This window comes from Stegodyphus dumicola, chromosome 2, assembly GCF_044657685.1.
Source record: "Stegodyphus dumicola isolate Sdum_Otavi_A_Nest chromosome 2, ASM4465768v1".
Lineage (NCBI taxonomy): Eukaryota > Metazoa > Arthropoda > Arachnida > Araneae > Eresidae > Stegodyphus > Stegodyphus dumicola.
In genome coordinates this window covers 90,774,862-90,799,700 of record NC_140769.1, presented here as the reverse complement: position 1 = coordinate 90,799,700, position 24,839 = coordinate 90,774,862, and the positions used below count along the sequence as shown (strand labels likewise).

The following is a 24,839-nucleotide window of genomic DNA, read 5'->3' as shown; positions in this document are numbered from 1 at the left end:
TAATATTCCATGGGCAAACTTAATTAGTGTATTAATGGACTCATGTAACACCATGCGAGGAAAAAGAAAAGGGTGTTGAAACCAGACTACCAGAAACCAGAAAGAGAACAGACTTTTTTTTTTTTTTTTTCATTTTTTCCTCTAACATGTACTGTTTTTTAGGGTTACTATGTGGAGCTCTGTTACATTTTGCGTTGCCTTAAGATATATTTCAGGTCATTCCCCTTTTATTTCGGAAAGCCTCAACTCCAATCTATTTTGTCGTTGATGCAAAGACATTATTTATCAAAGGAAGTTTACACTCGTATGGTAAATGAACCATTTACTAACATAGATGAGAGTGATGATTCATTTTCTAAAGAGTTAGAAAGTGATACTTATAGTAATTCTGATACGGACATTTTGTCAGAGACAGAGCTTAGTGAGTGCCTGCCTTCAACTTCCCGTGAAAGTGCGTCTCAAGATACTTCATCTTGGACTCTTACGTTTGAGGAGTTGCATTCCCCTACATTTACTGGAACACCACAAATAAATTCTAAATGCTGAGAAGGAAATTGATTTTTTTTATATTATCTTTGATGATGATCTACTAAATTTGATTGCTGAAGACTCAGTTTTGCTCAAAACCCTCAAAGTAGTGCTTCGTCAACTTCTAAGTCAGCCAGATTTTCAGATGTAAATATTGAAAATGTAAAAGTATTTTTTGCAATGATAATACTATGGGCATTATCAAGAAGCCTAATTTGAAAATGTATTTCGCTACAAATGAAGTATTCGCTACTCCGTTTTTTCAACAGAGTTATGCCTAGAGATACGTTTCCTTAATATTTTGAAATTTTTGCATTTCACCTCAGACAAGAGAGCTAAAAAGTGGGAAAACTAGGACTAATCGTAGAAAAATCTAAAAAATAAATTTTAAAAAAGCTACACATGTGAGGAAAATATTTGCATAGATGAATCCCTTTTTGCTTGGAAAGGACATCTTGACTTTCGACAGTACGTGCCATCCAAAAGATTGTGTTATGGTATAAAAATGTATAAGTTATGCGAATCAGTTACCGGTTATGTGTGGAACTTTTTAATTTACTGTGGGAAGGACACAGAAATGTTAAGCAGCGACAGGTCTTGCGAAGAAAGAGTAGTGAAGACATTGATGAGCAATTTATGTGAGAAAGGGGATAATTTATGTTTGGATCCCTTCTTCTGTCCCTATCACTTGTGAAATATTTGCATTCCGTAAAAACTAATATTTGTGAACAGTATTAAAAAAAAAAAAAAAAAAAAAAAAAAGAATGCCTAAAGATTTTCCAGGAAAAAACTAAAAAAGGGTGAATTGGAAGTAATGCAGTAAAACAACATGAACATCATTGCCTTCAAAGAAAAAAAGAAAGTCGTTTTTGTGCTAACGAGCATACATGGACCAGAAATGACTAAATTTGGCAGAAAAGATAGAATTGCTGGAGAAGACATTTTAAAACCTAAATGTATTATAGATTATAACAAGAATATGGCTGGTGTAGACATAGGAGACGCAGTTATGGCACACTATTCATCTTTTCGAAAATCCAGTTAAATGGCACAAAAAGTTGATTTTGGGACTGATGGATATACCAATATTAAACTCCAACATTTTTTTTGACAAAAAACATGGCATTAAAATGAAACTGATTGAACAAATGTTCGAGAACTATGGAAATTATTGTGAAGGAAAGCAGTTTGCTGTCAGATCTATACCAGCATCTACATGGAATAAAATGCTGTTTCTCCAATTTAAAATGAAACTGATTGAACAACTGTTCGAGAACTACGAAAATTATTGCGAAGGAAAGCAGTTTGCTGTCAGATCTGTACCAGCATCTATCCAATTATCTGGTAGGCATTTTCCTACAATTTGCATGAACGAAAAGGGTGAAAAAACCCGAAGAAGGTACATAATGTGTTCACAAACCGTGCTAAAACAAAGAAAAAGCAACAGACATATTATGCTTGTGGAACATGCAATGTAGGACTTTGCGTTTCTCTGTGTTTCGAAATTTACCACAGTCTTCCATTTTAAATTTTTTTATATCTTACTGTAAAAAGTCTTTATTGTATTGCTTTATTAATTTTAAATTTTATTAATGAATCTTGCCAATTCAAACTTTGGAATAAATTGAACAGAGCTTCCGAAAATTATTTTACAAGATAAGCAATTTTGTTAATATATTTTCATGTAAAATAAAGAAAAAGAGGTTATTAAATGCTAATTTTAACATATATAAGAGCTCAAGTAATAATCCAAGCTCAAGTAATAACTTATTTATTTGATGGAAATAACAGGCAAAATAGTTTTTAGTGCAGAATTAATTTATTATTTTTCTGTAGAAAAGTAATTCCCCCCCCCCTCCTTGTGAGTATTTTGATACAATTTTCATTCAAGGATTAGTGTGTCTGCAGATTCAGGTATTAGTTACATAGTATTTTAAATTAGTTCTTTATTTTAAAAAAATATTCTGCATATTTTTGTTGTTAAGAAAATTTTGAGTTGAAAACTCTAGGACCTATCCCCTGAAGGATTCCTTACAAAATTCAGACAGAATTGGGCAAAGTCATTCTGTCACATATACGGTAACCAGAGCGAATGCCAGTGACAGAAAAGCTAACCTAAAATCTTTGCCACAGTAAAATTTTGTTTGCATGTTTTGATATTCTGAAGTGGGGTAAGTCACAACAACAATGTAGCCATCTTGGGCATGCACTTACCATACCTGTATTTGAATACAAGTGGATTTTTATACATTATATTTATTCATCATTTATAGTATTCAATGTTGATCACATAGATTCCCCCCCCCCGACATAAAATTTTTTGTTGTTTATTTTTTATTATTATTTATGAACAGAACAGTATCTGAAAAGAGGGTAAAACAAATGCTTTTTCTCGATTCAAAGTGTCACCAATGAGTTTGCAGCTTTTCATGGGGTGGAAATTTTCTGGTTTTTTTCTGTCTTATAAAAGTATATTCACCCATTAAAAATTAAGCCGTTGTCATGAAATTGGCATATATATATTGTTTGATAAGCTGTATTCAGAAATTGTCAGAATTTTTGAGCTAAGAATTAACTTAAGGAATAAGGTAAATAGCAAAGCAGTATATTCTCTTCTTTCAGCTTACAAGCTGATATGCGAAGTGACATAAAGTGAATTACATTGTTTAAGTCTCTTCAGAAAGCTGCCTTCGCTGTATAATTGAGACATCTTTTAATGGTAATAAATCTAGGTAAATGGTTCTTTGACACTTTGATCACTTATGTAATGCTATCAGTTGTGGAATGTGTGATGTGGCAGATTGTGTCGTAATGCACAATCTGCCACATCACATGTATACCGACCTAGATCTATCTTAAAGGATTAGGAAACTATCTATCTTAAAAGATTATTTCACTGATTATAAGTAGAATTCATCAGCATTGAGAATGATGTTAGACTGAGTTAAACAGAAGATGCTTTTAATTCACTGGTGCCCTGGATGATCAAACTGTACACCAATCCAGTCAGCTCTGACTATGTTGAAAGGTCAGTATTAATGGACATAACTATCTTGATTTCAGCTTCTACTAGAAATTTTTATCCCTAATTACTGTATGGTGTACAGAAGATACTACTGGATGTGCTCAGATGAGCGATGACAACATGAATTGTGTGATCATTGCCATCCTTTTAATTGCACAAATATTTCAAGCTGTTGTTGTTTCAGGCATTCCAAGCTGTTGTTGTTTCAGGCATTCCAAGCTGCTTTATAGATTACATATGCTTTCTCTAATCTGTTGCTATCAAAACTTGTGTAACTACCATACTGCTCTGAAATGGTGGCTGATATACCTATTAGATCAATCCTTTTTTATTATTATTATCGACCTTATGATATGACTTCTGAATCATGCAGCTGTTAATAGTGCCACTAAAAGTAGCTTAAATTAATCTTTTAAGTATAAGATGTGGTATCAAAGCAGAAAATTCAGTTAAAATTGCCCATGAATGAGAAAATTTGCCCTTTTAAATGTTGTATAAATGTGCCGTTCTCAAATATTTTGAGTAAGTCTTGTAATGGCACTGGTACTTAAATTCTAATTATTTGTGCAATCCTTCAAATGCCATCTGCACACCAAGTTTCATGACTATAACTTTTTTTCCCTTTTCTATCGCTCTCTGTTATTTTCACATTTGCATATATTTTGCTTCAAAATGTCATATCTTATTTAAATGACATTCAGAATTTCAGTACAAATAATTCTTTGTGTCTACATCAAATTTGTAAATGTTCAGTATTTAACTGTGAATAGGGTGCATTTTCCCCCAAATTTATATCAGTTGTACTTAAGTAATATATAGCAAATTTATAATAATGTTTCTTAAATGTTTATTAAATATTTTATTGACTGATTATAAGACTTCTTTCAATATGGACCTTATACTTTTTAACCTGTTCTGCATGTCAAACAGCAACTTAAATATATAGCCTTAACATGAAAAGGCTTTATTGAAAAGCTAATTAAAGTGCCTAAACACCACATTCTTAAGGCAGAACAAGTTTGTTTGCTTCTTTAATATTAAAGTTATATCGTAAACTTATATGTATGTAATAAAAAAAGGACTTTGCAATATTGATAGTGTACAATGCAGACAGTTGAATCCATAATAATTAGCACAAATTTTGATGTCATAGGATGCCAAAATCCCAATACATAAGGAATAGGAAACTGGTAGCCAAGGCAGATAAAATATTTATTTTATATCAGTAAACATGCTGTAGCTACAAACAACTTGGCACACTATTTGTGCCTATTTTCATGAGGTTTACATTTTTTTATAACTTTGCAATAAGAAAGAAGCAGCAGTCCAGCTAGGCCGAAGAGTAGTGAGCAAGTGTATTACGTTCAGAATGAAATCGTAATTCAGACTGAATTAGTTTTGGTTCTCAATGCATTTTGATTGGATAATTAATACTGCTGTAAAATTATTATTGGTTGCTTGAGTTTTAGTTCCATTTACATCATCAGAATTATATAAGAGTCATATGACATGGATTAATCTTGAAATGACGCAGTGCAAAAAGAGATTGCTATTTTTAGAATAGGAAAGGAAATTAATTTACACTGCTAATTTAAATTATAAATTATATTTTACATATTCTTTTACTTTCTTACACGCACACATATATATTGAAGGGAAACAATATAAATGCAGGTTTCAGAAGATTATTTTAAAGAGTGAAGAAATTTTTCTAAAGGCCCATCAATATAATATTAATTCGTTGTCTTGATTGTGATGCTTAAAATAATGTGCTTATTATTATTGTTAATGATGCTATTTTTTATTGCTTTCATTTTCAGCAAACTTCTGCCATTCACCTTGTCAATTTGATGGAATTATGTTTTCCTAGAAGCAACTGCCCAAATCATAAGATCATAAAAAATCTCATAAACTTTTTATGTTATGATGTCATTAATATGGACTTCACCAGTATGGATCAGTTTCATAGGAATATTGAAAAGAATAATGTAAAAGAAAATTCCAGCAGCAATAAAGATCTTGAAATAATAACTTTGACAAATATGCAAAAGGTAAGAACATTTTTAGCTATGTGTAAATGCTTTTTCTTCATTCTTTTTTTAAATAATATCTAACATATCTCTCTCTTAACCCCTTAACTGCTGCGGAAAACAGACAAGATTCACTCCTCAGTGCCGTGCCATCCTTTTTTACACAAGCCCACATAGTTATGCGATATATTGGGGAAAATAAGTGCAAGTTTTGCTGTCTAGAAACTGTTTACTTTCACAAAATAAAGAATAAAAGAACAAACGAAAATACAAAATTTAATGTTTGGAGTAAAAGTATAATAAAAAAGATGTAAGTATAATAAAACTGATGCTTGTATAATAAAAATGATCCCGAAAAATGGAGTTTCGATCAATTTATTTTTAGACTAGTTATGTGTTTCAGTGTTGTACCTTGTAAAATCAGTATACCTAAAAAAACATATATTTCTTCTGAATTGGTTGGATGTTATAGGCAAGTTTTTCATATCAAGTCATACCCAACGTAGAGCATCTTTCAGAGAATAGTTGCAATCCTCTTCATCTTGCATAATATATAGATATATTCATAAAAAACACCTACTACAAACAGTAAACAAAAACAGAAGACACAGAATTAAAAAAATACATTTTACTCAAACAGAAGCACAAGCATAACCACGCAGTCATTACTTTCATCGTTTCAGTAACATTCCCCTGTCAGTTTTTCCCTCTTCTTCTCTGAAATAGTATCCTCCTTCGCATACTCATCAAGGTCATTATGGTGTTGCATTCCAAAGCTTTGTGAATAATTTTACTGGCAGCAGCGCAAAGCAAATGATACTATTTTGGAAGGGCATATATATACACGCCCGGGGCAGTTAACACATCGGCTGAGCAAGGCGTATATATATATGCCTGCAGCAGTTAACGGGTTAAAATAATATCATTATATCTAACATATAAATGGCATCACTTGTAACATGCCTAAAATGTTTAAAATATAGTAAATTTAAATATCTGGTTGTAGCGTAAGTTTTCTGCCAAAAAACATTCATGTTAAAGTTAGGGGAAAAAACATGAAAGCAGTATCTTTAGTGCAGGTAGTAATCGCCACCCAAATCTATGGTTTTCTGCCAACATTTTGGTAGTTTTTTAAAGTCTTCGGCCCAGAAGCTTTGTGGCCGCGAGTTCAAAAGCAGATCAAACTCATTTTGGACGTCCTGTGCAGAATGGAAGATAGCACCAGCAAGATGTAGCTGCAGGTCTGAAAAAAAAAAAAAAAAAGTAGAAGTCCGAAGGAACAATGTCTGGGCTATGTGGTGGGTGTGGCAAAAGATCTCATTCGAGTCTATACAGAGTGCAGCCACTGAATGTGGACACTTGTGGTCTTGCATTATCTTGATGGAGTATTATCTTTTTGTGCCGGAACTCAGTTCGACGTTTTTCCTTGATAGCAGCGTCAGAATGGACTAAGCATCTTGCTGTACACCTTACTGTCGAGGGTTTTACCTTCTTCCAGATACTCTTTGGGGATAATACCATTGCAATCCCACCAGTTACAAAGCATGATATTTTTGTTAGTCATATTGCACTTTGCAATGCTGCCAGCGGGGCCCACCTTTGCAGACCAACCCCCTTTTCGGCCTGCATTGTTAAAGTAAATCCACTTTTTATCACAAGTGATGATCGGGTCCAGAATTTTGTCCTTGTGTAATAGTTGAACCGATTAGTGCAGGCCTGAACATATCTCTCTTTATCTGTTTGAGTCAGTTCATGCGGCACCCAACTTATACGTCAAGTTTATGCAATGCATAGTGTGACTAATGGATATTTCATTAACGTCTAACTTCTTAGCAAGTTCTCAAGTGGTTGCATATTGATCTTCTTCCACAAGTGTGCTTCATTAACATTAGAAAGCCGTCCAGAGGGGTGTGCTTCTTGAATCTTATAGTCTTTGTTTTTGAACTTTCGGTATCAAACCTTCACAATTTGTATGATATAACATTAGTATCTAAAGCTATACACATGCTTTGGTGAAATCTGTAGCTGACTTTTCGCAACAGAAATATGATGAAGTACAATGAAAGTAAATGATGGATCTAATAATGATAGTTCCATTTCAGACACCTTGTACTTAATGATAAAGATGTTATATTATAAATGTCACAATGCAATGTTCTAAAATAAGTCTCTTTCTTTCAAATGGCAAAAATCATTTGACAAAATATGATTAAACATGCCAACTCAAAACTGTTCGTACAGACAATATTTGCAGTGTGGGAAATTTCATTAAAACTGCATACAGTTCGCAGTTATAATTATTTTCATAATGTCAATTTTACAAGTACATGAATCCCCTCATATGGATTTTCTGTTGCACATTTTATAATGAAACACTTTTCCTGTGAAATTTCTTTCTGCCTACGTATAATTCATACATTTTTACATACTTGTAAAAGCTTCAAAGTATTAGAACATCATTTCTGGTAATACTGTTTATTTCGAATATTACTTAAGTGGAAGTTTCTGAGTTCCTTTTGACTTTTGAATTATTTTATACTTTTATTAAATAAAGTTTTGCAATCAAAAGAGCTTAAGAAGTTTGCTAATTATTTTATGTAATTGACTTTTCATAAAAATATTTCATCGTTACTTTATGTATACATACTTTTCAAATAAAAAAGCACACATTGAAAAAAATAATAATCCAGTTATCTCAAAATTTTACATGCAAATTCCTTCCTACCAAACATACAAAGGACTGAAATTTCAAGGCCAATGAGTGGTAACGTCAGTCATAGCACAGGTTGCTGCTGCACAACTATTATCCTATAAAACAAGTAACAACTGTAGACAGTTTATCGTTTCTCATCATCAGCAACACAGTTATTCAAGTTTTGGTTATGAACATTTATCAAAATTTTCTATACTTTTTCTTGTTTAATTTATAAAAACATATTAAAAATAATCTCGATTGAAATAATTTTTTACGAATTTTTTTCAGTTTTGGAAAGAAAGGGGCATGATTATCTAACAGTTGTAAAAGGTATACATGGGTCAAAAAAAGTTAAGAACCACTATTGTAGACAATTGGAAGGCTTTCAGCATGGTCACATAGTAGGGATGCATGAAGTGGACCGCACATACTGAGCAATGAGTTGCCACTTAAGAAGTTTGCTAATTGTTTAATGTAATACTGGCACAGCTGTGCAAAGATACTGGCAAAAATGGTTGCTGCAGTCGTCAGAATCAAGGCTGTAGAAGGCGAAGGTGCATAAATATGAAGCAAGGTCAGGTGATTGTGTGTGACAGGTACAAACTGTCCCAATGGCATTATTGCCCACTATCCAATGTACTGCAGTCTCTTGCAAACCACCGGAGGCACCTTCTACCATCTCACAGTGTTTGGCTGAGGTGGGAGTAGTGCTCACAGCAGCCTTTATGGTGTTTGCCTTTAACCCCACAACATTCAAAGATTTGTCTGGTGTGCTGTCGTAGCCAATCATCTAGGCTGTCAGCCAGTTGGCATTATGTTGCATTCATTGATGAATCCCGCTTCAGTGTTGAATCTGGTCTATGTGTGGAGGAGCCAGTGTTCCTAGTTAATCTTTATTTTACAGGAGACACACAGCCATTAACCCTGATGTGATGGTGTAGAGTGCTATCTCTTCCGACAGCAGTTGACTCTAGTCATCCTCCATTTATGACTCAATGAAATGTTGATAACATCCTGCTGCTATTGCATTACCTTCATGGCACATCATCCTGGAGCTATTTTCCAACAGGATAATGCTGGACCTCATACCGCTCGCATATCTGTGGACTGTCAGTGAATTGTTGATACTGTTCCGTGGCCAGAAAAGTCACCAGACCTTTCACTGTTCAAACAGGTAGCCTACCAGATTTGAGCACCCCAAAATGTCACAGATCTGGAGCAACAATTGAGAAATGCCTGGTACAATGTATCGCAGGATGAGATTAGGAATCTTAAACTGCTTACTTCAATGTTTGCAAGCATGCATTGCTGCAAAGGTGGGTTTCATTAGTTAATGATTTGAACATTCAATTAGCAATTGCCAATAACTAATGGCTTCTGTGGCCTTGAATTTTTAATCACCTCTTTATCTGGCCTTGAATTTTTAATAATTTCTTTATCTATACAAGAGCTTATTTAATTTCAATAAAAGCATTCACTTTATTCATGGGTGGTGTCCCTTTCCCACAAAGGAGTGTAGTTAAAATAACAATTAAAATTAAAAGAAATAAATTATTGAAGGATTCCATAATAGTGTTTAATATATTTTATTGTAATTCATATTCTATATTAAGGTTTAAATCTTTTATTTTTCCATTCCCTCTGAAAAGTTATATATCTTTTGCTTGGTTGTTATTTTGTTTGTATAAATGTGCAATAATTTTTCTACCATGCTCTTATTTATGAAAAGAGAAGTAAAATTCTATTTTAGTTCATGTGTTAAAAGTGTTGAACAAAATAAAATATGCATGTTTTTAATTTACTCAATATGGTATTGCTCACATTAAAAATAAAGATATAAAATAAAATGAATATTTTTCATTATTTTAGTCAGCTGAAAAGGTATTTCTTAGGAGAAGTAACTCTATAGCTTCAAAGAAAAATGCAAACTTGCAGCTTGACGAAGTAACTTCAGAGGATGAGGTAATATATATTTCTTCTTTGAATATCTTTTTTAAGTTTTATGTTTATTGTTTTTCAAGTTAAAAAAAAAAAGATTTATACTGTCCCTGAAATTAACTTTTTTTTCTATTGTCAAAATTTTTCTCCATTTCCCTTTCATGGATCTTATTATAGTATTTCTTTTTTTGCATTCTTTTACACCATAACCTGAATTGCAGCTGTTGATTTTTTGCATCCGTTATTTAAAAAAAAAAAAAAAAAAAAAAAAAAAAAAACTGAAATGTTTCAGATTTTAAATTACGTCCAAAGGGGCGTTTTTTAACATTTTGTGTGTTACCTTTCTTTATTAAATATCATGTTCCTCGCACTTAAACCATAAGATCCAGTGCAACAGCAATATCGCAAAATAGTTTTAAAACGAGCATATCTTTAGAATTTCCGATACAGAGACTCACGCGCTGGAGATAAAAATGTTTTTTCTGCACAACGTTGCCATTGCTCGCTTTGAAATCCTTGAGTTTGTTAATCAAAAATTCGTCAAAGTTTTAAAAAATAGGAAATCGATCATAAAACAAATTTCAAATTTCAAATTTGGTCTTCCACATGCTCATATTCGTTGGAGGATTACGTTATTCAAAATTCGATGACTCTATGTACCGTTGTTTTATCACAATACGAGAAATATACATACATTTATGCAGATTTTTCATTATTTAATTTCTTCAAATATAATGCAGGACTCTAACATTTTGTGGCAACAGTTTGAAAAGTGAACCGACATTTATGAGTCCGACGCAAAATGCCAAAACGAAACTAATAGTCCTTCGGGATTCAAATCCCTTTGGACTAAAAAAAATTGCTTTACACTTTTCTCACCTGCAGGTAATGAAATTGTAATTTAGTTAACATTTACATCATTTTTAGACTTACAAAATTTGACTTGATAGGGCAAAAGAATTTCAAATGCATTTTAACTATTTAACGGTGGTGTACCATATAAAACATATGGTCTTAACCCCCCCTTTTTTGTGGTCATAAAGTAAAAACATTTTTAAATTAAACAAAAATTCAAAAGCACAATATTTTATAAAAATATTAATATATTTAATTATTTCTTATTAATGCTATTTTGGCAGTATGCTTGAAAGCAATTTCTTTAATGTAGAGGTATGATATAAAATTTATATATAATACTTGCTGTCTCTTCTTTTGTTTGCTGTGCACACATGGTATTTAAAATATACTGTTTCATATTAACTGATAGTCAGCTAGGTGGATCGCTCTAAAGAACTCATCAAGTAACAGTAGAAAGCATTGTTATCGCATCTGATTGCAAAACCCCCCCCTTTTTTTTTTTTTTTTTTTTTTTTTTTTTTTTTGAGGTTATTGAATGAATTGTAAAAATAGTATTTTTATCTATAGTATCTATAGTAAAAATAGTATCTCCTGTCACAAACAGTTGAATAACAAGAGATTGCAACTTGCACCTTTCCTCTGCAATGTGTTAAGAAATATTTCTGTGCATATATGCATGTCTGCTTGCATAATTCTGTGTTTCTGTGCCTATGCGCAATTAAGTTGAAATAATTTTCCCATAATCATTTAAATGGATGTGCAGATTTCCTTGAGTATAGCAGATTATTTTTACTCTGGAAGTAGAATTTGATGAAAAATTTTTGCATGAATATTTTTAAACAGCGGTGTTTTAATACTAAATAAAATATTGTGAAATATAGTTCTATTCCCTAATAATTGTATTAACTAAGTTTTTATTATCATTTCTTAATTACAGTCTCAAAAAATAAATGAACTTCAAGCACGAGGTGCCATTTATGTATTTACAAATGCTGCTAAACGTTTTGGATTAGAATTGCCTACAAAACTACCAAAATTGTGGGAAGCAATGTTTCAGCCTCTAACAGAGTTCATCAAACCTGATGAATCAGGTATTTTAAACTGCATTTCCTACCTTCTGAAAATGAGCATTCACTTATTTTATTGCATTATTATAAGATTGTTACTGATAATTTGATAATATTAAAGAGATTTTATATGAGCACTGATAAATTTTGTTTTGCAGGTGACGAGCTATTTTCACAGAATATCAACTTCACTGAACTACTATGTAGTTTACAGATACTGAATATTATTTGTTCATTTTTTCATGAAAAGTTACATTTAGAGGTAATTTCTTATATTAATATCCATAATTTCTTACATAAATTTTCTGAAATTTAAGGTATATGTTCGTTCTCATGGATTTTTCCTCTTGCTCATATAAATTATGTAATTGCTCAGCAGTTATATAATACAATTATATAATTGCTTTGTATAATTGTCAAGAATTTCAACACAACTTTACAAGTTACAACACAACTTTTTTATTGAAGAGAAGACTTTAAAACATCTGACTTTATAAGATGTGAAGCAATGCGTAATTTAATTTTTTGAACAGAATTCTAAATTAGCCTTGCAAATTTGAAATCTATATTTTAGAAGGCAGAATTCCATTTCGAGTTGCCATCTTCCACTCACTGAGGGAGGGGAAAAGTCATGCAGCCTCAAAGTCTGGTACTTGTTCTCTTAGTTGGAATATCCTATTTCATATTCTTTTTACGTGCTAGTTATTACTTCAGTAAAAGCAAGAGAATTAACAACATCTAAAAAATTTCATCTTGTCAAGAAACTTGACTACTGTGTTTCTGAAGCTTTCAGTAAGACACATCTGGTTGTTTGTTAGATGTTTTGTCAATGACTACAACTGTTTACCTAGCTTTCAGTTTATTGCTTCTTTCTCAGAGGATGCCTGAACTGGTATATACTCTTGTTTCAAAATATCTCCAGAAGGAAGACTATTTGCACCAACCACATATTTTACTAATTTATACAGGTTAATGATCTAGTTTATGCCGTGGAATATTTTTTTTTAATGTGTCAAGTACCAAACCTGTTTTGCCTTCCTTTCAGTTTTGCCCATGATATCCAATTTCTTCATTATGCTAGTGACTGAAGATCTGTGTAGAATTTGATAGAAGAATATGATTTTTAATATTGCATATCGTTTGTCAATGGCGTGAACTATCTATCATCAGTCAGTTGCGTGAATAAAAAGTATAGTGTCAGTCAACAGTAACTAGCATAGTTTGAACAGGAAGCATACTGTCGATCAGCAGTGACTGTTAACATGTTAAATGTTTTTCTACTATGTATTCAATTAATTATTATTTTTTGTTTTTTGCACTTCAAAATTGTCAACAGTCATAGCTTGCTGCCTAATCTCGCATGGGCCTTGGTAGATACATTTTTCTTCTGTAAATGACTGATGCTAGTTATATGTTTAATTAGAGTTTCCTATTTCTTTGGTCTTCTAAATGAATATTTATGAAAATCAATATGCATATCACTTAAACCTTTTTGTGCAAGCTCCTTTTCTGTGTCAGTTATTTCTTTACTGTGCTGACCCATATTGTTAAAAACTTAGAACTGCTAAATTTAGCCATGTAATTCGAAAAGATAAACAGAGAAAAGCACTCTTATTTCTTAATTTGTAATATGACTGAACTGTCTGAGCAAAATGAGTGTCTTGGAGCAAGTGAGTAGGCGGTATGTACAGGAGGAAATAAGGCAGTAAGTATGTGCAAGAATAACATGCAGCAAATTGCTGAATGGCTAGCATAATGTGAATTGAATGAATTATGTTTAAATACCTACTTTTTACCAATTTTCACTCAGAAAAGTTCATAAATAATAATTCTTAATATTAGCAAATAAATAATATTTCATTGCTACTACTGGTAATTCCGCATTTATTAACATCTGTTTCACAAATATGAAGATTATGTATCCATAGCAATAATATATTGGTTTATTCAAAAATGTATGTAAAAGTCCATTTATAATAAGCAAATCATGAATTTTAATCAAGTTTTGTAATTTATCTAAAACTCTGGTGCCAATAGCTTGAGAAGTGATCAGATATTATTTGCACTAATTCTTAAAGAGTACCAGATTTAGTTAAATCTTGTTAAAATCGTCAAACTAAAATTCAAACTGGCATCAAACTAAAAATGCATTCTAAAATTTTTAATTGATGTTCTTAGAAATTAAGTAAAATAAGGGACTGTGTTTATTAATTGCAAGTTCTGTAATAAAGTATGTTAAAAATAGAAAACTTAATAGTTATTTTCCTAGTATAATCCGTAAGTTCATGGAAATGTGCTGTTGGGAAATAATTTTATTTTTTATTTTAATTTTATTTGCATCTAAGCCATTGTATGTATCCTTAGAGTTATTGGAAAATAATTTATTTTTTATGTGTAGCTCTCAAGTTGATTGATTTTCTGAATTCTTTAAAATTTGATCAAATTGATAATGGTGAAGATTGTTGAGCATATCTGAAATTAAGTATAGCAATGGTGAATGGAATTCTCCATAATTTTTCAATTCTTCTGCTCCGCATGCTTAATAGTTTAGATCTTGAATCTGTAACACTCTTCAATTGCTGTATACTTGTATGCTTTTCTTTCTGTGCCTCCATTGCTCATATACTAAACTTGTTTACTTATGATCATTTGCTTTTTATTTTTCTCCCCCCTCCAAAGGGGAAACATATAACGCATAATTAATGAATCTAAATGTAAATGGATTGCATTTTCAGTTACTAGCAGATGAACAATTTTTAGTTCTTTAAAAATGGGTATAGTAATGTATTGTAAATGGGAAAATTTCAGATATTTAATGCTTTGCTATATTACTGTAAGAAAACATAAAATTATATACTGTTAAAACTGCTACACTGTGAAGGTGGCAACGTCAGATTTACATGGAAGGTGGTACTACATGCTGGGATATGCAAATGATTAGCGTTCAGCACAAGCACACAAAGCAGATGTGAGTGTAGCCTTCATGAAGGGAGAAGGTTGTGATACTTAAAAAATATGACTCTGTTCCCTCTCCAATGCTGTTATCAGAAAGTTATATGGAAATAGTTATTTTAAAAATTTTGTCAGAAATAAATCTTAACATATTGCTTATTTAAGTAAAATAAGTTGACAGAAAAAAGTCTTTATAAATTATTTTCATGTGACTTTCTAAAGGTATTTTAATTAGCTTTTTGCATAAATATAATTGATGAGTAACAATGAAATGTTTCACAACAGTTTAAACACTGATTGAAAATTGCTCATGTCATGAAAAATTCAAAAGCAGATCTAAAGATAAGAATTATTATAATCAATATTTTATCTGTGCTCAAGTACTTAATTTATTTGAGTTTCACAAAGAAAAATATTACAACCAATAACTTTTATATCTCTGAAACATGCAAATAAAGGACTATATAAATTAGTTGATAATTATTATTAAAACTCTTTCATATAAGAATTACCTAAATATAATAGCAAAAAGCCTAAATTCTAAAAGCCATTTATGTGTGTAATGAGGCAAACATATATACCTGGCAAACAATTACACATGACTGTAATATTTAAAAAATGTGGCTTATGCAGTATTTGAAGCTGCAAATACCAAAACAAAAGTAACAGAACTTTAGTTCACAAATAATAAAAAATTATTTAGCATTTTTAAAATTTTATGATACATGAAAATATAATAAGTATAGTTTAAAATATTTAGTAATACCACTAAATATTTTAAACATATATTCTAATATAAATATAATAATATATGTAATATAAATATAATAATATATGTTCTGATCATATGCAAATGTGTATACTACATATTTTTAATTTCTGCATTTTAGGATTATGTTAGATTACCATGAATATTTCATGCATGCTTTAAAATCAATAATCTTTCTTTGCATAAAAGCCTTGAATAACATACACCAGTGATTCTCAACTGGTGGTATGCAAAGAAACAAAGTATTTTTAACTATTAAATTAAAAAATCTCATCAAGAAAAAATAAAATTGATTCAAATTTCCTATGATTGAACTCTAACTGAAGATTTCAAAAATAACACATTTGCTAACTTTTGGCTGAAAGAAAGAATTTAAAGGCATTTCAAATAAAGCTGTTAAATTTTTATTGCCATTTTCCACAACCCATTTGCGTGAATAAGTATTTTCTTCCACGTTTTATTTGAAAATAAAATATGAACAAAATTAAAATCGGATCCTAATTTAAAGTTAAGTGAAATAAGACTAGACATAAAGAAATTAATCTCTCTCAAATTTCACACTAAATTTTAGAATTAAAGTATTATGACTTAAATTTTGATAATTAAAATGGTAACCAATTTTTAATTAAATATATTTTTATGTGTGTACACTTAATATAGCCAGTATGTTGTTCAAATGGCAAAATATATTTTATTTTAATATTTCTATTGAGAAATTGAAAAATAATAATTGTAAAATGTAGTGGTGGTACTAAAGTTTTTCAATTTTTGTTTAGATGGTATGCGTTAGTCAAAACGTTGAAAACCGCGGATATACATTATAACTTGCTATGTGCATTAAAACTTGCTGTTTAATTAAGACACAATAGCACGTCGAACAAATACTAATTCAGAAGTCAAACAACAAAAATCAGCATTATATTTTCAAATTTTCACAGGACTAGTTTCGATGGTTTTACCGAACCACCATCCTCAGCTGCAAAAAGCGCAAATGAATGAGATAGGATATAATGATTAGATAAAATAAGAAAGCCTGGACAAGAAGATCAGATAGATAAGAAAGCTTGGACTTATTTTTGTCCAGGCTTTCTTATCTTATCTGATCATTATATCCTATCTCAATCATTTGCGCTTTTTGCAGCTGAGGATGGTGGTTCGGTAAAACCATCGAAACTAGTCCTGTGAAAATTTGAAAATATAATGCTGATTTTTGTTGTTTGACTTCTGAATTAGAACTTGCTGTTTGTTAAACAGTATGCCATTAACATCTTTTTCTAATTTAAAATTTCCTTGTTATCACAATCATATGTCAAATTAAACAATGAAAACAAAAAATATATTTAAATACAGTAACAAAAACTATGTATATTAAAAAGTTGCTCTTCATTCATTGATGATACATGTAATTCTGCATCACTTAGAATATTGTCTAACATAAAAAATATCACATGTCACTAAATTCATTACATGTGTTATTTCATCAAAAATGAGACATTGGAACATTCACCAATATGTCTAAATGTAGTATCAATATACTTTCCCTTCAAAGTTTTTGTTCACTCTCTGAAATCTTTTGAGCAGTCACATAAAATGCATTATCTGACATCTGACAATACAAACCAAACTGAGGTTCTGAATAATCAGTTTGAAATTTTCCTGTCAATATATATGTCCCATTTGACTGAAGAAGCTTACTTAACAGGTATCATGCATTTTGTAGTGTGTATCAAAGCAACAAATATCTTTTCATTTAAACATCCATAATGTGGTTTTCGCTTCATGTTCCACCATGCTTCTAACCACAATATAAAATTCTGCAAAATATTAAAATATTCTTCTGACATTCATTTTAGCATTCAGCAGTTTGAGTTAGTTCTGAATAGTTACAGTTTTGGATGCATAGCCTTCGTAATGTCTCGCCACTTTGAAAAGCTTTATAAAAATTCTAGATGGAGTGGAATTCACATGAGGAATCTTTTGCCATCACACCTGCTTTTTTGAATCATCCTTTAGAAATTTATATACACTCATGTAATTCTTTGTCTCGACATAATTAGAGTTACACTTTGGCACACAACAATGATCAAGCACTGCTATTTTATATTGACAAACTTGACACTACACAAGAACATCCATGCACCTTGTAGTTAACTACAAGATCGAAAAATGATAGATGGAAGAGATGATTCAACTCTGAGCTATTTGATGAGTGCCATGATCTTCTCCCTTCACGAAACCCACACACACTATCTGCATTATGCAGTTACACAGGAAGATTGACACAGGGAATTTCTAATTGTAAAATCTTATTTGAACATTGATTGTTTGTATAATATTGTGTTATGTATTGTGTAAGAAGTAGAAACTCTCTTTGTGTTGGAGTTTGACTGCAACAAAATTGTGGCCAAATGAGACTGTGGTTTACATTTTGCAATATTGCTGTTCATGTTGGTCAGGATACTGTGACTATCAGGTGAATATGGAATCGATAGATCTAGGAGAACCATACCGAATACCATGTAGGATCTCAGCAGCCCTGGGAAAATAATGCTCCAAAGGGCAGCCATGTTGTCATCTCATCGTTGCAGAATTGTGCAGACATATCACATATCCTGAGTCAGGAACTTGGCTCATATGCAGGGTAACAAGTATCCACACAAAAAGTGTAATGGGGTTTACAGAACCCTGTATTGTCAGCATGGCAGACATCTGCCATTGCATTTTTTGACATGTTAGGTGTCGTTTAGACAGTGGTATAAATGTCATAAGGCATAAAATGCAGGAATTCCATTCTACACCTGTGAGACAGGATCTGAACTGCAGCCAATTAGAGAAGCTAAATTTACGCATGTGTGGATGTGTCTACAACCTTTCTGCTTTGTTTTCTGCTCAATAGGTTTTGCACGTTCCCTCTGATTGGTCAGCTCTTATAACAAGTCAGCACAGAGTTGAAAATTCTGAACTTCATGACAAGATCCCTAAACCAATTTTTGTGACTTAGCAAGGCTTGGTTACCTAGCAACGAAACTTGGCTTAAACCTGTTACAACATACGAAGCCTTAATGCCCGTGGCTGTGCTCTATCTTTGAGGACTTTATGATGCCATATTTCAACTACATAATGCATGACAGCTATTCATGCTGTCTCGACCTTCCTCAGTATAGATAGGTAGCTGCTTATTTTGTGGTTTCGTGTTGTCTTGGTCAGCAGATTCTTCAGTTTTTCTCACACATTGAGAAGATTTAGGTATGGGTTGCCAAGAGACTGGTACACCACCACTTTCCAGGGGCTACAGTTGATGAACTCTGGCATAGAACTGAAGTTCCATAGAATAAGTACTTGTATCTGTCATCCAAGTTCAATTTGACTCGATGCCAAATCAAATTGCTGCTGTTGCTGCTAGAGGTAGCAGTTCTCTGTAGTGAATTCTGCATGCTGTCTTTCTCAAACCACCTGCAAATTTAATCATGTCTCCTCCCATTTATATTTACAATAAATAAGCTTTATCTGTTTGCTTTCCTTCCTGATGTAGCAATTTAATGGTCAGCAGGGTAGTTTTACTCTCACTTTCTTTTTAAATACAGTCATTATTATATTATGTTGAAAGTTTTATTCTTGTTTATATTATTAATTTGTTTATTATTTTTATTTTATATTTTAAAGTTTAATAGTTTAACCAGTAATCATTGAGAATAATAGTACATATGGAATTTATAAACATGAAATAAATATTTTTGTAAAGAATGAAATATGTAAATTCTATTGGAGGATACTTGCTATGAATGCTTTAAAAATTTTAAATATTCTCAAAACTTTTTTAAAGAAAATTTCATAGTTTATTCTGCCATTAATAGTTGCTATGATAATGAGAAATGTTTTTCAATGTTGCATCTTTTTTAATCTTATCTAAGTTTTTATTATAATATTTTGAGCCACTTTATATTAATCAGAAATTTTAAATTTCAAGGTAATTATCAAACTTTGTTAAAGTCAAAAATTTTTCTTACCTATATTTTATTAAAAAACTATAATTTATTAAAAAAAGGTAATATGTTTTAGTTTAATATGCTGAACTGTATGTATTATAGAAAACATCTGCCTTGTATAAAATTTTATGAGCAGTTTTAAAGTCCCCCCCCCCCCGATTAGTAATTTATGAAGACTATATAATGTATTCATTTCAATTACTCTGCATTATCTTACTGGAAGTATTGGTTTTGCTTAGAAATACTTTTATGCCAAGTTTGGTGTTATTTTAGCATATTGATTTTGTCTGAGCATTCAATATTTTATTTACAAAACTTGTATTTAATTGTTTTATCACATTATAATGCTATTTTATATCTCATATTGAAAGAAGCATTTTTGGTATATTTTCATATGTAACTTGTTCATGTTAATACTGATTTAAATATCAGTACCAAGCATTCTAAGACATGATATTTAGCAAGATCTTTTTATAATGTATTCTGTACCAAATATGCTGGGGGCTATGTCCTGCATGTTTGACTATATGATTTAAACTGGTGCAAAATTGTTAAGAAAAATTTTGTGATAAAATTCATCAACAAAAATCAAAGGTCTTTATTACAGACTTCCAGAAATGTAATAAAATTATTTTTTTTTAATCCTATGATAAATGTAATGAGCCAAGTACAGAATTTAGCAAATTTAATCCATGTATTATTTCATTAATTTGGTCTTCATAAATTTATTTCTGTGCTGAACAGAATGACTATTATGAGGAAGGGGGAGAAATAAATTATTTTATCACAGTGATTTTCAAGAAAGAAAATATTTATGGACTCGGCTGTATTTCTTAAAATTTTAATTTACATTTTATAGTAGTAGTACAGTAGTTTTTAGTCCAAAGGGGCTTTGTCCCTGAAGGACAATTGTTTTCATTTTGCGATTTTGGGTCGAATCACTCTGAATGTTCGTTTCACTTTTCAAAGTGTTGCCACTAAATATTATCACTCTGTATTATATTTGAAGAAATTAAATAATGAAGAATATGAATAAATGTATATATGTTTCTTGAATTGTGATAAAACAACACTAACTAGAGCCATCCAATTTTGACTGATGTAATCCTACTGTGAATATGGGCATCTGGAAGCCCAAATATGAAATTTGGAACTGGATTTATTATTGATTTCATATTTTGCAAAAGTTTAACGAATTTTTGATTAACAAACTCAAGGATTTCAGAGCGAGCAATGCCAACGTTGTAAAGAAAAAACATTTTTATCTCCAGCACGTGAGACTGTGTATCAGAAAGTCTAAAGATTTGCTCAATTTAAAATTATTTTGCGATATTGCTCCTGAACTGAATTTTATGGTTTAAGTGCGAAGAACATGATATTTAATAAAGGTAACACACAAAATGTTTTTTAAAAAAAATGCCCCTTTGTACGTAATTTAAAATCTGAAACCTTTCAGATTTTCTTTCTTTCTTTCTCTCTCTCTCTCTCTCTCTTTTTTTTTTTTTTTTTAATTATAATAATCGTTTCCTTTTTCTTAGCTGGAAAATGTTATATGTCATGTGTGCTGTTGTCTGGAGCATCCATTACCTATTATACGACATAAAGCTGCTAGTTGCTTGGGGAAGTTAAGTAAAGTTATTACTGTGAAAACTATGAACATTGTTCTTGATAAAGTCCTTTCAAAATTAGGTGCGACAGATAATGATGTGCAACGGCAAGGTGCAGTTGAAGCCATAGCTTGTATCCTTTGCATTATATTTCTTTGTACTTAATAATTAATTTTTAATGTAATCAATTAAAGAATATTTTTCAGGTTTTAAAATAGTTTAGTAATATTTCTAATAGCTTGTGGCAGTTATAATTTAATTTATGAATTATTTTGGGAGTATATCAATTTGAAAAAAAAACTTGTTTTAAGTAAATTCCACAGGTAATGAGCACTATAATAATATATTACATTAGCCAATACAAAAGGATTATTTATGTGTTTTTATGCATATTAAAATGTTTACATATGTATCGAATATCAATAAAAATATGAAATTTAAAAGGAATATTATTCGTTATTTCCTTCTTATGCAAATACATTGTTCATAACTTTTTAAAAATTAAAACTGCAATCTGAGTATTACTATTAATTATGCATCAAAATGTATTACTATTAATTATGCATCAAAATGTATAAATGTTCAGTCAACTAATGAAATGCTTTATTAACATATTGCTGATTCTATATACATTATATTCTGCATTATCTTACTGGAAGTATAGGTTTTGCTTAGAAATACTTTTATACCAAGTTTGGTGTTATTTTAGCATATTGTATTTGTCTGAGCATTCAGTATTTTATTTACAAAACTTGTATTTAATTGTTTTAATCACATTATAATGCTATTTTATATCTCTGATATTGAAAGAAGCTTTTTTTTTTTTTTTTTTTTTGTATATTTTCATATGTAACTTTGCATCAAATTTGATTTGAAATGCATATTTTTTTACACATTAAAAATACTCATTATGTATATTTTGATGCAATAATAGCAACACATAACACACTGAAGTTTGTTTCACAGTAAAATGAAAATATATTTCCTTATAGCATGTCTTAAATGTTTCTTACATTTATAATCATATGTTCAATTTTAAAGCATGTTTTAAATTTTTTCTTACATTTATGTACTTTCATGAATATTTTAATTCCATATTATGTGTTGCTATTATTGCATAAAAATATACATTTTTAATTTAAGACTATTTTTAATGTGTAAAAAATATGCCTATCAAATCAAATTTGAATCGCATGTATAAAAAACATAGTTAATTTTTATAAAGAATTGAGGAGTAAAATCTTGGTGAATGTAGAAAGCCATAAGGTATTGTGAGTAATTTAATTATTAGACATTCATATAGGGCGAACAAATTCTTTTGAAATTAAAATCTAAATCCATGCTAATAAATGAATGAAATTTTACAAGTTCAAAATTTAACTGCATTCAGATTGAAAGGATTGGGATTGTGTCTTATTTTCAAGAAATTAATTTCAATAATAGAAATTAGCTTGCATGTCTTATATTAGATTTTTTATCCCATCTGTGATATTTCTCACTTAATTTAGATCTCGTGAATAAAAAGAAGTAGCATCTGGCCTAATACTTCTATAGCAGAACTTGGATATTTTAAGTAGATTCTGATTACCAGATGTGCAGTGTAGTAATTATTCTTTAGATGAACTAAAAATTTCATTTAAAAAACGGTTATAAATTTTCAAGTGTTTGCTTGAAATGAAAGAAATTAGTTGATAACAGTTTTAAAGTGATTGCCTCTGGAAGGATAACACAGTGAAGACATATATTTTGTTTGTTTCATTAATAATAACACCTAAGTGGACTGTAACTATTTTTTATTAATCTTACAATAACTCAAGCTCACTGTTATAAAATTAATAACTCATAGCTTTCAATGAGCTATTTTACAGTCTATCTTGCATGCCATCAGAGGTAACTCTAACCCACATCACGAGTCACATGCCTACATTGTACAGGTGCGCAGGCAAAAGAATTATAATGTGCAACAAACAAATTAACATAAAATTATCAAAATTAGAAACGCACATTTAACATATAAACCCAAAATAATAAATCATGAAATTCAGTTACATAACAATACTTTCTATGTGGTATATTTGTAAATAACTATAAAGACAATACTAATTTTTGCAGTAAGATATAAAAATTTGCAATTGGTCATTTAAATCTACCATCTGAAATTTAACACTATGCACACAAACTTTTTCATCTTTACCATAAAATACTTCTATTATTCTACCATTTCGACCAGTTACAAGAAGGCAAATTATTCTTAATTAAAACCACATCTCCAATATTTATATTTGTCTATGGCTTTGCCATTTAGATGGATTTGTAAATGACTTAAATAATTGGAGTTCCATTTTTTCCAGATAATTTTTATCCAAATTGTGGTATGTTGCCATAATTTTTTAAAACATTCATGATATCAGGCTCAGAAATTGAGTTAATTGCTCTGCATACAAAAATGGCCATGGTGTATTAAAACAATGCTATATATAAATCTAATATATATCCTAAGTCGTGCTTTCGAGACATGAAAAACACAATTTGAATTTTGCCAATCGGCCTAGTAGAATGGGAGATATATAACTGTCTTCCACCTTTTTTCAGTCCAAAGGGGCTTTGTTCCTGAAGGACTATTGTTTTCGTTTTGTGATTTTGCGTTGGTGCTCTATAAATGGCCATTTCACTTTTCAAGCTGTTACTGCCAAATATTATAGTCCTGCATTATATTTTAAGAAATTAAATAATGAAAAATCTGCATAAATGTATGTATATTTCTCGCATTGTGATAAAACAACGGTACATAGAGCCGACGAATTTTGAATGACATAATCCTACTGCAAATATGGGCAAGTGGAAGCCCAAATTTGAAATTTAGAATTTGTTTTATTATCAATTTCATATTTTGTAAATCTTTAAGGAATTTTTGATTAACAAACTCAAGGATTGCAAAGCGAGCAATGGCAACATTCTACAGAAAAAACATTTTTATTTCCAGTTCTGCAAGATATGTTCAATGATATGTTCAATTTAAAATTTAAAACTATTTTGCAATATTGCTCTTGAACTGAATTTGATGATTTAAGTGCGAAGAATATGATATTTAATAAATAAAGGTAACAAACAAAATGTTTAAAAAACGCCCCTTTGGACGTAATTTAAAATCTGAAACCTTTCAATATGATCCTTGTTTCCTCTCGCTTTTATTAATCTCTACTGTAGGTCCTAACCGATAAAATTTTTCTAAAAAAATCTGATTATAAATTTCAATACTCGGCATTCTTCACTGTTTCCATAAAGATTTAATTTACTTGCTGCAGTTTGTTTAGAACTTCTTGAAATGGATGGATCTTCTCTTAACAGCATACCTACTGGTTTTATTTCATGTATAATTTTCTG

The 24,839-nt window shown here is 30.6% G+C and overlaps 1 protein-coding gene across 2 annotated transcripts in view; it reads left to right on the top strand.

Moving 5' to 3' along the window:
• Hel89B (histone acetyltransferase 1) overlaps nt 1-24,839 on the top strand; it is a 224,698-nt gene that overhangs the window by 124,167 nt on the left and 75,692 nt on the right. For both annotated transcript variants that reach the window (XM_085810877.1, XM_085810878.1), the window contains exons 22-26: nt 5,374-5,604; nt 10,148-10,240; nt 12,012-12,165; nt 12,300-12,403; nt 21,387-21,588. In XM_085810877.1, the coding sequence (XP_085667003.1) occupies nt 5,374-5,604; nt 10,148-10,240; nt 12,012-12,165; nt 12,300-12,403; nt 21,387-21,588 (784 nt within the window). The remainder of the gene's footprint in view (nt 1-5,373; nt 5,605-10,147; nt 10,241-12,011; nt 12,166-12,299; nt 12,404-21,386; nt 21,589-24,839) is intronic.